At 40.6% G+C, this 13,935-nt stretch overlaps 2 protein-coding genes across 6 annotated transcripts; both read right to left on the bottom strand.

Moving 5' to 3' along the window:
- Positions 1-367: 367 nt before the first annotated feature.
- rln1 (relaxin 1) lies at positions 368-2,321 on the bottom strand. The gene is made up of 2 exons (XM_028970960.1): positions 1,449-2,321; positions 368-1,234 (listed from the first exon to the last, which is right to left on the bottom strand). Exons 1-2 carry the CDS (start codon positions 1,648-1,650, stop codon positions 867-869), a joined length of 570 nt encoding a protein of 189 aa, XP_028826793.1. The 5' UTR covers positions 1,651-2,321; the 3' UTR covers positions 368-866.
- Positions 2,322-2,428: 107 nt separating this feature from the next.
- On the bottom strand, positions 2,429-12,917 carry plgrkt (plasminogen receptor, C-terminal lysine transmembrane protein). 5 transcript variants are annotated; one of them, XM_028970962.1, is made up of 5 exons: positions 12,822-12,917; positions 9,046-9,130; positions 4,674-4,804; positions 4,181-4,290; positions 2,429-3,020 (listed from the first exon to the last, which is right to left on the bottom strand). In XM_028970962.1, exons 1-5 carry the CDS (start codon positions 12,869-12,871, stop codon positions 2,896-2,898), a joined length of 501 nt encoding a protein of 166 aa, XP_028826795.1. In that variant the 5' UTR covers positions 12,872-12,917; the 3' UTR covers positions 2,429-2,895. The 5 variants fall into 5 exon arrangements, with proteins under 5 accessions (XP_028826795.1, XP_028826799.1, XP_028826797.1 ...); XM_028970966.1 differs by lacking the exon at positions 12,822-12,917 and adding an exon at positions 12,514-12,787; XM_028970964.1 differs by lacking the exon at positions 12,822-12,917 and adding an exon at positions 12,558-12,785.
- Between the last annotated feature and the right edge of the window lie 1,018 nt (positions 12,918-13,935).

Genomic DNA, 13,935 nt, shown 5'->3' with positions numbered 1-13,935 from the left:
TTAGCAATGCAGCCTCACATCTCCAAGGTTGGTCAAATTCCAGCCCAGACCTTGTGTGTTTTCATGCTCTCCTTGTGATTGGCCTCCTCCCACTATCTGAAAGCATGCCCGCAAGGTGTGTGTGTGTGTGTTTTGCGCTCACCCAGCAGTCTGGGATCGATCAGATCAGACACTCACATGCCCATTGTAAATGGCCATGGTTCAGCAGGCTCTGGTCTGCTCTCCGTATCACTGAAACTGTAGATTAGTCAGCGGTGTCAATGCTCAGGCCAATCGGTGTGTGAGAGAACATAAAAATGTGACCTTTCGTATGAATAATAGACCAGTCTGTCACACAACAAAGTATTCTGATAATGCATTTGATGGTGACTTTTAATTCAAAATACATTTCACAAGTATTTAAATGAAATACCATGAATGCAATTGTTATCTAAACACAATTGTAATAGTAAAGATAGATTTGTATTATTGTTAATATAAATATTTGGAATTGTTCAAATTTAAGATTAATAGTGCAATCTGACCCCTGAAATCTTCTTTCTGATCTGTGTCGAATGTTATCAGCACTAGTCGCACACTTCTAACTGGCCACATTCTGGCACAGTACACGAGGGAAGATTTTCATAGCTGGTTCCAACTTTTAGCAGCATGTATCAGGTGACTGGAAGGCACCTTATTTCCAGGACTAGGGGTCAGCTTATATTCAGCTTGTTTGTGATTTTTCAAAATCTGTTTTTTTTTTTTTTCTTTCTTCTTCTCAATAACGGATCAAATAAATTAATGAATAATTTATCAGGCAACCCTCCAATAGAACCGCCACACCCTACCCCCGACCGACTTTGGGGGTACCACTGAACCCCAAACGCTCAGCACAGACGGCCGATGTCGTTCTTTGTGCAGCCCAGGGTGCAGCACATTCCTGTCAAGCCAGAGGAAAACGTACTTCTTCTCCGACTAGATAGTGACCTGGAGCTCCTGGACTGAGCGCCCTCCAGGAGACTGGAGGGGGACAGGGCCCCGAACCAGGAGCCCGACCCGGCCATCAGCTGCTGTTCACTGGCTTCTGGTTCTGTTTCCACTTTGCTTCCACCCAAAAGCTGGAAAAGGTCTGCAAGGAATGGGTGTGAGGAAGAGGAGGGGAGGTGTGGATCCAAAACCAGCTCAGCGTTTTGGGACCAGGTCGGCTCGTCTAGTTGGTTCAAGGAATCAATGAAAGTGCCAAGATGGACAGGATCTGAGTTAAGAAAAAAAAAAATATGCAAGACCTGAAATATGCCTTTAATCATTTAAACATCTCCGTACATGTGTTACAAACAAACAATAAACTAGACGATAAGGCGTTCGTGTCCATTAGTAGTGGAATCCATCGATGGATTGTCCCTTTCCGAATCCCGAGCATTCAGATATTTTATTGGTTTTAAAGTGGAGCCCAGGCACCCCGAACTTACTTCTCCCGCCGTCCCGCAACATCTCCGCGTCCTGCGATCTCCTCCACCGCGAGCCTCCGCAGGTGAAGATCACCGCGCGTATGAACTCGCGGCCGCACAGCTTCACTCCGTAATCCTTCGGCAGCGCCGCCTTGCCGGCGTGCTCAGCCTTTACGCACAGGCACAGGCACAGGCTGAGGAGGACGGAGAGCCGCTTGGACATGTTCTGAATCTCTAGAGGTGCCCCCTGGTGAAGTTGGTGACCGTCGCTGAGTCCGGCCGCCGGATTTATAGCCCCCCCTGTCCGACGCTGACGTCACTCGCCTTGGCCCCGCCCACCCCAGCACCCAGTTTGTCACTTCGAGCTCATTTGTTCCAAGTGTCTTCAAGTCTTAACGGCCAAACGCGGCAATTCACCGGGCGTTCACATTTAATACGTAAAGCTGTGCATTTTTATTCGTTTGCAAAATTATTTATTATTGTTGTTTGCTCATTTTCACACCAGCCTGTGCGTTCCGCAGAAACACGGTTCCATTTAAGCACAGTTCCGTGTTTGCTAGATTTGTGAGTTGCACTCATCTTTTTTTCATCAATTTTTTCATCAGATTGCCTCAATAGTTTTTATTTCTGCATAATAATTTATTCATTTTGTTGTTTTCCAGATCCTGACTGTTTCAGCTGGAACAAATGTAGGTCTTGTGTGCCATGTCCTGTTTGTCATGTCATTTGTAATAAACCCCCCGTTGTGTGATATGCCATGAGAACGTGTCCATCTTCTCACCACCAACCCTAATTTATTTATCTGTTGCCATTATTTTTATGTTTCTCAGGGTTTTTCTATTCCTCCTTATTACTGGTTCTTTGTCAGCAATGTAAAGCATATTGTGCACTGGATTTTGAGGTTGTGGCTTGTGTACTTTTTAAATGATCATTTTGCTCTTGTTCACAAACAATTCAAAAAAAGATCACAAAATCTGGCACGTAACATAACACACCAACAATACTTTTCACACTTTAATCAAGTTCAAATACAGACTATTATCACACGTGTTGGTTTAACAAACTAATTACTAATTGCTCTTTAAGATATAAAATTGACAATCTGAACTGCATGGATGGATCTTGGATCGCTCTATATGAACGATGTCACCAAACACCAATTCCACCGTAGTGTCCACCACCAAGGATTTCATTCATCACACGCGTCTTTGGTATATCCAACAATCACCACCGGCCTTCTGGTACAAATTATTATTCCAGCACAGCTTTAAGGGGTCCCTTAGAAAACTGTAAGATATGTAGAAGCTATTCATAACACAAAAAAAAAATCAATGTGCACTCCAGTGGAGTTAACAAATTGTACATTTACCAGTTGCACATTAATTGTTAATGTAAGCTTAATTTAATTTAACTTCTCTGTTGTATGATGAGGTTCCTGCCAAGTGATGTTCTGGTCAGACTCATCTCATTACTTGAGGATGGAGCTGAGAGGTGATTTGGCTCGACGTACATTCTCTATGCTTTCAAATGTAGGAGTCCCATGTGGCAGGTCCAAACGTTCACTCTCACCAACCATGATATTCTCAGCCTCCCCTGCAATCAAAATTCTCTTTCTTAAAAATAATTATATTATATTATAACAAATTATATTACAACAAACGTGTTCTCAAACAACGTTAGTAATAAAATATTTTCAGCAAATCTACAAACTACTGCAATGTATCCATCCAATTACTCAAAATTCCTTCAATATCCTTCATCTCTACTGGTGTACGATACAGAGAGAAATCAATGGGATACAAAGCTTAAACTCTGACTATTCTTAAAATCTAGACACAGTGGAATTACAAAATAAGAATGTGGACAAATGACATCACATCACTAAAGAGGATGATATGAGATTTGATCTGATTGGCTGTTCTGTTTGCTTTTCTTCATTTAGCCTTATAAATTAATTGAGCATCAGACAGACTATGATAGGACTGAACAATTTTAAGAAAATGGCTAATCGTGATTTGACAGATATTGTGATTGCAATTTAATTAGTGATTTTTTTTGTTTGTTTTTCAGGTGAAATATTGAAATATCAACTGCGTTTTAAGTTGCATACCACAAATTGAGTGACCTTGCTGGTGTTTAAGTGGGCGTGGCTTTAACTCGGGACCCATCTCATTGGTGAGCATGATTGTCCATCAATGTAATGTGATTAACTGTCATGGCACAGCGGGAAGAACCGTGAAGAGGATGGAACTTTTACTCTGCTGCATTCCCCCTGGGATGGACTGATTCACTCTTTCTGAACTCTCTCTTCCCGTGTACACTGGTGCGCCGCCATCCACCCACGCTCCACCCATTCAGCTGCACGAACGCGCCGTTCAGCGCTATTGCCAGCACACCGTGCCGTGGCTGCAGCTGCCTCTCTTCTGCCTGCATCTCCAGTCTCTCGCTCACTGACCGTCTCCAGCCTACCCAGCATGTCTGCGAGTGCATCTTCCTACTAAAACCCTGACATTAACCTATGGAGCAGAGTCTGGGGCTGCTTATTTCACGTTTTTAGTGTTATGCAAGAGAAAAAACTACGCACTGTGCTTTTAACATCAATAATAAAGGTTTTTATGACCTTAAAATAAATAAATAAATAAATAAATTTACATTTAAAAAATACACCTTGGCACAGTACTGATTATCCCACAGCATCAACATCCAACACATTAAATAGAGGTAGTAAAGGAGTGGTGAAGTGTGAGACGCACCCTTCATGCGGGAAACAAGGGTCCCGTAGGCCATATCCATCTGATAAGCCATGATGAAGCTGAGTGGGACCACTGGCACAAAGAGCCCAGGCTTCTGCCTCTTAATAGCACTGTTTTCAAAAATAAAAAAAAATCATATTTTACAGAATATATGTTAAGAACAGAAATGTCAATATTTTTGTTAAATTCTTTTCACATCATTTTCTTAAAGTGTTTCATGTTAAATGCTTTTTCTTTCCTAATCCCAAAAAAATAATCTAACTCATTTCCCAACAGTGGTACATTATGTGCTGCAGTAATCAAGTATCTAAAACATTTTAAGAGATTTGATATTGATATTGAGTGCCTTCTTTGGAAAATAACTAGTTATGTAGTGACAGAACATTAAATACAGGGTTAAATATATTTAAGTTCAAGACTCCACTGTTTCCTTGTCAAAATCAACAACATACTTCCTACAGGCAACCAAAATGTAATGTTTGAGTGAACTGACCCAACAGTGAGACCCAAGGTGGCCAGGCTGAAAAATGCTCCGTAATACTTGAGGAATTCTCTAGACCAGGCAATCTGCATGGCCATCTGCCGCTCCCGCATCTGGTTCTGCATGATAATCTGCCGTTCCAGCTAGGACCCGATGGAATTTTGCATATTAGACACATGAACAATGTATGCAGCGTAATCATGTCAAACCTGTATGGAACCAGTACTGGCCTACAGTAAATGTCAGCATTGTAAAGTATAAATATAAAATATTCTTCAAAAACATATCAGAGGTGTACCTGTAACACAAAGAGAATAGGTCAGCAGGTTTTGTTGGATCCTTCTTTAATTGCCTTGATTATCCAAACAGCTAGATTGTTTTATTAGTTTAATTTGCATTGCAGCTTTGTGATGTAAAAACACGGCTAAGGACAGAAGTTTATGTCGAAATGTCCACTTAAGCATTTGAATCTGTATTTATTAATTCAAATAAAAGATTCTCCAGACTCATCAAATCAGAAATATTCATACTAAAGCAGACGGCCTTTCACCATCCTTCTCTTTTCATTCCAAGGGAACCAAAGGTGGTCGCTTTTGTTAAAGGAGGCTAAAGAATGTGACAAATTGTAGTTTCCCGGTCACACAAGGTCAGACCAGAGGATGAGGCTGAGAATCAAAGGTGTTGAATTTTCCGCCAAGTGGGGCATGTGCTACAGTGTTTAAAGGTTGCCCGGAAATACATTAGACAGAGACTATTAAATGGCACCAAAATCTGCATAAAAGTGACAAATTAGAGGCTGTCACTTGCAAATGGTCTCCATTATGCCTCCCCCCACCTTGACGTTTTCTTTCAAATCAATCAGTCGTGTCTGAGAATCAATGAGATGTGAGTCTTACAAAAAAAAAACATTACCTGCTATTTAACATAAACTGTGATGAGTAGCTGAATACAAACAAAAGTTAACAAATCCAGACATCCTGTGGATGCCACACTGACGCATAATGACTAAGAACAGACATCCCAGAATAAAAACACTGATTAAAATGACACATTTGATCAACTTCAACTTCCATCCAATAGGAGAGCAGGGGTGCTAGTTGAGCGCTGCAGGCTGGGAGGAAGTGAATAACTACAGCATACTATACGAGCCATGCTTATAATGAAGCATTTTCAGCTCAGCCACAGGGAGCCACTCCACCTATACTGTAATTCTGATAATTTCTTAATTGTGCACTCAATCTAATTTGATAAGTGTCTCAATTGGATCACCATATCAAGCGGGTTGGTCACTCTCAACTCCGAAAACAAGAATGAGTCTACAAGCAAAGCAAAAAATATATATATATATATAATAGGATAACAGAGCTGTGGAGACACAACAATATTTATTCAATGTTTGACACAGGGATTTTGCTTGCAGCTTAGATAAATGGTGGTTTTGATTTCATTGGACTGAACTGGTTCCTAAGACCCTTTAACATTAATGCATTTCCAGTCTATGGTTGAGGCTGTTAAAAGTGTCAAAATGACATTTTCAAGTTATGTAGGAAAAGGGGGGAGGGGACAAAATATGCTTTTTGAGAAATGTAATGCATTTCTTTCTGTCATGTCATTTCCAGGCATCCAAACACTAAACATCCAAAACACTGCCCACAAATGTTCTTTCCTGTTTTACTGTGAAAATGACTGTGACCGTAATTAGACACCCAAAGAGCAACAGGAAAGACCAACACCTGAGTCTCAAAGGTTTCTAAAACAGGACCAAACAGGACCCAGCCACAGGCAAGCACCTGCTTGCATCCGCTTGGCCTTCAAACTGCTCATTCAGCTCTGTCTGCGGGAGCTTCTAAATTATTGGCATAAAAATAGTAATCGTGTAAATACCACTGCCTTATCAACACATGGTATTTCCATTTTAAGAATAAATTACATTTGATTAAGTCAAGTCCAAGTGCACAGAATCTGATATGAGGGTACATGTAATGATCCAACACACATTCATATTCATTATCGTTATCCTATACATTAGAAATTCTCAATCCATGTAGGAATTACATCATACATTTATCACCATGATACAACAATGTGTTCCAATAACAGGGCTGCTTCTCAAAGTCATGGGTGCTGATCACCTCACAGAAATTAGAATTACATTCCTATAACAGCAGCATTTGCACATTTGCACCTTCATGACTTGTTTAACTGTTTTTTAGCACTGTCTGTATTGTTATTCTTCCACTGCTAGTCTTGCACTGCCTGTGTTTGCACTTTATGTAGCCAGTTTTTCTGTGTCGCACACGTGCACTTTATGTCAGTATGTAACTTTGTTTAATTGTTTAAATGTTACATGTAGCACCAGGTTCCGGAGAAACGTTGTTTCGTTTCACTATGTACTGTCTAACCATTATGTAGCTGAAATGACAGTAAAGCTCAACTTGAACTTGAAATGGTACCTTATACTGGTCGTTTTTTTTTTTATTATGAACGTACCATTTCATATACAGATATATTCACAAATATTTTGCTGACATCGAATGTATTGTCATGATAAGAAAGTATCTGGCTTATTTCCAGATATAATGTATTTAAATTATTAATATTCATTTGGGCCAATAAACCCTTTCCAGATCATGAAAATATAGACTGAGAAACTGGTAGAAGAGCAATAGACTAAGGAAAGGTATCTGAATAGGCAATATGTATCTGAATGGGGAATGCCATACTAGTTAAAGCTAAACGTGACAAGATAAGATTGTCATTGTCCCCTCACAGAAATGACACTACAATCAGGTATTTAAAACTGCTCTAGGCCATCCAGCCAATGTCACAGGAGTGGAGCAACAGAATAGCATAATCCAGCAGGAAGTGCCCTGACATTTTCCTAAAATCCACGTGTAAAGATTTCCCGACCATGAAACCACATTGAAAGGGGACATTGACCAAATCATGATTTTTATGAGAAAATGCACAAAACAATTATCATGTTTGGCTGTCTGCAAAATGCACTTTTATTGGTTTGTAGCTATTTTAAAGCCATTATTTAGTTCAGATCCATTATTTTGCTAGAGACTTTGCTTTGCTTCTTTCTGTCAGAGGTAAGGAGTTTTTTTTCCCCCCAAACATTCTGGTCTCAGATTAAAAAACATAAAGCAATATGGTGCTGGCATTTGTGTATGGTTCTGATTCGGTAGGAAAGTGGCAACCTATCTGACTTTTTTTTTTAATTCATTAATTGTTCAGCCTATTCACATACCCTACAATTTAAACATCTTGCTATTTCTTAAAATGTCACGTTCAGATCCAATTTTAGTTTAAGTAAACGCCACATTTTCATCACATGAACTTCTTGCTGAGGACAAGAATGAAAGACGACAGACGTTTGAATCTCTTGCGTCACACACCAGTTGTCACTGAGCTCATCACAACATGATTCTGTCAATTAATAAGTTTGACACATTAATTGACACTAAAAGAAACTCAGACGCGTAGCAGATAAAGTCTTGAGATGCTCACTGCTCATTAGACTGTCAGCCTACGGACAGAAATATACATTTTCATGTTACACTTATCCTGCCATGCCCTTCCCAGAGTGAGCCATGCCCTTAAAAGACCTTAGATATTACAGAGTTGATATCTCAGACATCTTCAAGAACATATAAAGAGACAGACACCGTTCTATAAAAAGACATCTCCCATGGGTGTTCAAAGGTTAAATCATTTTCATATCAATCAACTTTGACACTTGTTTCCAAAGGAAATTGTTTCCAATGCCTTCTTGGAATGGGATGGGGAAAGGGAAATTTAGGATGCATAGATGCAAAACACACATTCACTTAAAAGGGAGGATTTGACATGATTTGTACACAACTCTAAAACTTGTCTGATATTTCACCCTGCATTGGCATTCTTTGTTGTCCTTTTTTATTGCACTGTGGCTAAAAGCAGAAATAATAATACCAACTAAATAACATCTTTGGAAATCACCTCAAAGTCCTGAGTCACTGACTCGACCTTAACCAAAGGGATAGGGAAACTTAATTTTGGAAGCATGTGATCAGTCAGGCCGTTATTAGCAATCATTTTCTCTCCATGGAATATGGGAGAGAAATAGTGTAATATTTTTGGGAATGCGTCATTACGCTGTCATATTACCCTGACTTCCGTGTGATTTTCATATTGCAGCATACATTGATGCCCCAAAGCTGCAAATGAATCAAATACAAATGGTCAAAAAATGTATAAATAAAATAAAAAAGGAACAGCAATGGCCACCCAGCCAAGCGAAAAGCCACCGTTCCAAACATGTTCATGTGCTTCTGCAGACGGGAGAGGTGATAAAGGAAAAGAGGGAAAAATTATATTTTAACAAACTTAATTTTTTTACCTGCAATCTTGAATTGTGCAGCATGAACTCCTGCTGTTTTTTCATGTTCTCATCCATTGACTTAGACATTAAGAAGCCCATTGTGCTGTAGGAGAAAGAAACCAATGTCAGTGCCAAAGACACCGACTTTCATGCATACAGGGGGATTATTCCCTCTAGCTGGAAGAATATAACATCACAGTAAAGAGTGCACTTTGTGAAAGTGTAGTTTCAGTGATTAATTTAATTCATACCTGATTTCGATTTGTGTTGATGCTGTCATTAATTTAATGATTGATGCAATTAAGCAATTATTGTGAGTGACATCCATTAATCACTCATTTTAGAAATACATCATTGTAGTGGTGGGTACTGGATTTGTTAACATCCGCTTGGCCTTCAGAGAAGGTTACTGGGGTTTGGGGTTACTGGTGGGTTTAATAGGTCACGGTTATTTTCATGATTATTTCATGGAAATGAACACAAACATATTGACATAACATTAGAACACAACATATTGACATGAAACTTGGTACGCACCTTCATCTGAGCCTAACTTAATTTTCTGTTTCACTCTTTTACCCCACTCCTCCTTTATCACTCTTTCGTTATCACTCCATTCTCCCGTTCACCACATGCATTTTACAATGCAGCTGTGCACACTTTCAGACTTCTAACCACCACAGATTTCACCTATTCACCCAATTTAACCAATTCAACCACATTTAATTTCTTTCTTCTCTTGCCCCTATCCTTCACTCCTCCTTTTTGAGGAGTGAAGGATAGTGGTGCCTGTGCAGGCTGCGGCTTACAGAGCTCACGTGTTAAATGTTAATTTTAGTTTATCTTCATCTTTTAATTTAAAGAATATAGTACAGTTTAATCTGCTTCACTTTCGGAACAACAAGGACTATTCTGAACTCTCAATTGAGCTGATGGAGAAGCTCCACAGCCTTTGCCTACTTTGGCGACTGGCGAAGCAGACCTTACCGAACCGCAAGCGCCACGATCAGAAACAAAAGCGGGGAAAACATGGAAGAGATAGCATGCGCATAGAAAACCAGCTGGAAAACAGTTAGATTACATCAAACTACAGCATGCCAACAAGTGGGTGATGAGAGACTGATGTGTTTTCTTTTTCCCTGAGACATGGCTGTAGGATATCATCGCAGATTCGACCATTCAGATGGACAGATTGATCCCTTTCTGAGCAGACAGGGATACCACTTTGTCAGTGGCGGCCATTCTCCCTGCTGAGGGAGTACAGCTGCGTGCTGGTGGTCATTGTGTATCTCCCGTCTAATGCTAATGCTAACCAGGCACTAGCTGAGCTCTACCTGATAGTCAGCAAACTTCAAACAACACACCCCGGCAGTTCCAAAATTCTTTAAGAATGTGAACATTGTTACCAGAGGTGGAAACTGTCTGGACAATGTTTACACTAACATCCATGAAGCCTACAAGGCTCTACCCCGCCTCCAACTTGGTGACTTGAACCACATCACTGTGTTAATGGTCCCTTTGTACAGGTCCCTGCTGAAACACACTAAAGCAGCCCACAAGAGCAGCCCACAATGGTCTCAGCTGTCCAAGACTGCTTCAACTCAACAGACTGGGACATCTAGGGAGGCTACCACATGTGGGGACACAATCAATCTGGAAGAGTACACGGACTCAGTCACAGGTTACATCTCCTGTGATTGTAGACTGTGTGGAGAGTCCTTCACAATGCTGGTGGCTTTCCAGATGCAGAGCATGTGGTAAATGACCATTATGGAGTGAAGAGAGACTCCTATCCGCTGTAGGATCTTGCAGTCTGATGCGGTGCAGTTTCCAAACCAGACAGTGATGCAACAATGCAGCATTGTTGACATTAACATGCTAGCATGCCCATTTTTTAACATGGTCCACAGGTCACCAAATTTCACATGACCACACCCCGTTAACTAAAGCAAGAGTTTTTTAGGGTTGACAAAAATAAAGTCAAAATCAAAGTCAACTTTATTGTCATGGAATACAACCTATAATTTGGTTTTGGAGAATTTGAATACTGATCAACGGTGTCTTTGTAAAGTAAAGTAAGGTTATATCTAATATGTGTAAGGTACAAACAATGCTAACATGTTCATTTTTGAACATGGTCCAAACATAATCAAATTTAACATGACGCATCGTGGCCATGCCCTGCATTTTTTGATGTTAGCACGCTAATATTTACATGCTAACATGGTCCAAATTTAACGTGACACATTGTGGCCACGCCCAATACCATGAACATTAACATGCTATAAAGCATGAAAAAAAAATTTGTATGATGCATGCTGGTTATCCCGTCAGCATTATTGCTGTTAGCATGCTAACATTAGAATGTTAACATGCTGGTTTTTATTATGGTCTAAACATCACCAAATGTCATGTTGCATTGTGGAGCCACCCGTTAGCATTGTTGATGTTAGCATTGCTGACATTAGCATTAGATGCTAGCATGATCACTTTAAAATTTTACTATGCATATAAAAGCCAAAGTATTATTTTTTTAATTTTACGAAATTAATTTAACAATGATTCCACTATTCCACTTTATCCTCTCTTCCTTTCAGCTGTGATTTTTTAATAGAATTGGCTAAAATTATAATTAAACTAGTTTAACAATGACTCCACTCTTCCACTTTATCCTCTCTTCCTTTCAGCTGTGATTTTTTTTATAGAATTGGCTAAAATTATAATTAAACTAGTTTAACAAAGACTCCACTCTTCCACTTTATCCTCTCTTCCTTTCAGCTGTGAAATGTTTTATAGAATTGGCTAAAATTGTACATAAACTAGTTTAACAATGACTCCACTCTTCCCCTTCATACTTTCATCCTCTCATCTTTAAACCTTTAAAAACTTTACAAGCCAAAATCGAATTTGTTCACAAACTTCCCTTCCTAGTTTGTACAGTTGGTCCCCTTGCTGTGGAGTGAAGACGAGTTGACACACAGATGAATAGTTTCCACCGAATCGTGTTTTAATCGTGTTCTGTGAACTTGGGACTTTAAACGTCCGCTGAAGTGGCGAGTCCTGTCACCCTCCCTCGGGGACAGCCCGTGTCGCCGTCCTGTCACCCTCCCTCGGGGACAGGACGTGTCGCCGTCCTGTCACCTGCTGCTAGCTAACTAGCCGCCTGGTAATTAGCAGACCTGCTTCTCTGGCGACGTTTGTAGCCACAAGCAGTCACACTGACCGGCAACAGCGGCCTTTTTAATGACCAATTTCTTTTTAATTCACGACGAGGAGGGCTAGCATGAAGTTACGCTGGTGAGAACGCTGGAGAATTAGCCGCGGTGAGAACTTTTTTTTTTTTTTTTTTTTTAACAAAACCGACGCACCTACCTGCTTTCCCTTAACAAAATCTGTTCAAGTTGTCGTTTATGATTGGTGTGAACACGCAGATGCCTACAAGGACGTTCGCAGCAGCGCCCACTGTCGTGTAATCTGTATGCTCACGTTGACGATCGGATGAAGGGGGAAGAGAAAAGAAATCCTCCCACCTCACGCAGTTCTGGAAAGTTTACTTTCACAGTCGCTTAATTAAACCGTCTGGCTTCTGCACGCAAGCGGCCGCGTGTGCAGAAATGGCGACGAGCCCCTTTTCCTTCAGATGACAAATTGCGACCGTCGTGGGTTGTGAAAGGGTTGGCTTTCTTTTTTCTTCCTCCGGCCGGGAGATCGCAGATTTACAGCGAGACGCCGCGACTTCAGCGCCGCCTACTGGAGCGTCTACGAATTACAGGGAAAAGAAGCGCAATACTTGCACGTCGTCGTTCGCCATCGTTTCCAGGCAGTGGTGGCCTAGCGGCCCCATAATCAGAAGGTTGCCGGTTCGAATACCGGACCGCCACAGCACCACTGAGGTGCCACTGAGCAAAGCACCGTCCCCACACACTGCTCCCCGGGCGCCTGTCATGGCTGCCCACTGCTCACCAAGGGTGATGGGTGAAATGCAGAGTACACATTTTTAATGTGTGCACCATGTGCTGTGCTGCGGTGTGTCACAATGACAATCACTTCACTTTCACAAGTGACACTGTTTAAGACGCTGCTGGGTTTGAACTTGTGACTTAGGGGTGTTCTGGTTCATGTGTTACCCTCTAGGCTACTACCAATCCTCTTAATGAAGATTACATGTTAAATTTAGTTAACCTAACTGCACTTCTACATGTCTAATGTTGAACATTTAGGGATTTTTTATATGTTTAACATTTCTAAAGCAGTTGAATAAAAATCCAGAAGCAAGTGACAAAAAAAATATTAAATAAAATTAAAATAAAAATTTTGCTCTGCAGAAATGACCCATTAACATGAAAAACCTTGCATATAGTATTCCATCTACAGGCCATTCTCTCCTGATTATACCTGAGTATTTTCTAATCATACAATGAATGTATTTTTATATATGGATGAAATTTTCAGAGTGGGAATGTGTTAAATAATTTAAATAGCATTGTCTACATCTGAATGGTGTCTGTGTGCTTAGTAGCCTAGTGGGTAACACACTCGGTGTGAAACCCCAGGCTCAAATCCCATGCACTACCATCGTGTCCCTCAGCACGACACTTAACCCTGAGTGTCTTCAGAGGGACTGTCCCTGTAACTTCTGACTGTAAGTCTGTGAAGATTCTCAGTCATCCAGCTGAATTTGTCTGAAAGTTGAGTCATGGCAACTGGACTTTCTTTCTGTAATGTAGAGATGTTTCATTCTGCATCCACAGAACTTTCTGAGGGAAGTTGGCTTGTGCCCACAAATGTATTGTCCAGGTTGGTTTCACCTCAGTCCTGCCTTGAATAGGCTTGTTAAGTGAAACAAAGGCTTCCGACTGTAAGTCGCTCTGGTTAAGATCATTTAATAACTGGAGTTAATGTAAATCC

This window comes from Denticeps clupeoides, chromosome 3 (genome assembly GCF_900700375.1).
Source record: "Denticeps clupeoides chromosome 3, fDenClu1.1, whole genome shotgun sequence".
Lineage (NCBI taxonomy): Eukaryota > Metazoa > Chordata > Actinopteri > Clupeiformes > Denticipitidae > Denticeps > Denticeps clupeoides.
Note: the sequence above shows the minus strand (reverse complement) of the source record. Positions and strands in the feature narration are given on the sequence as shown.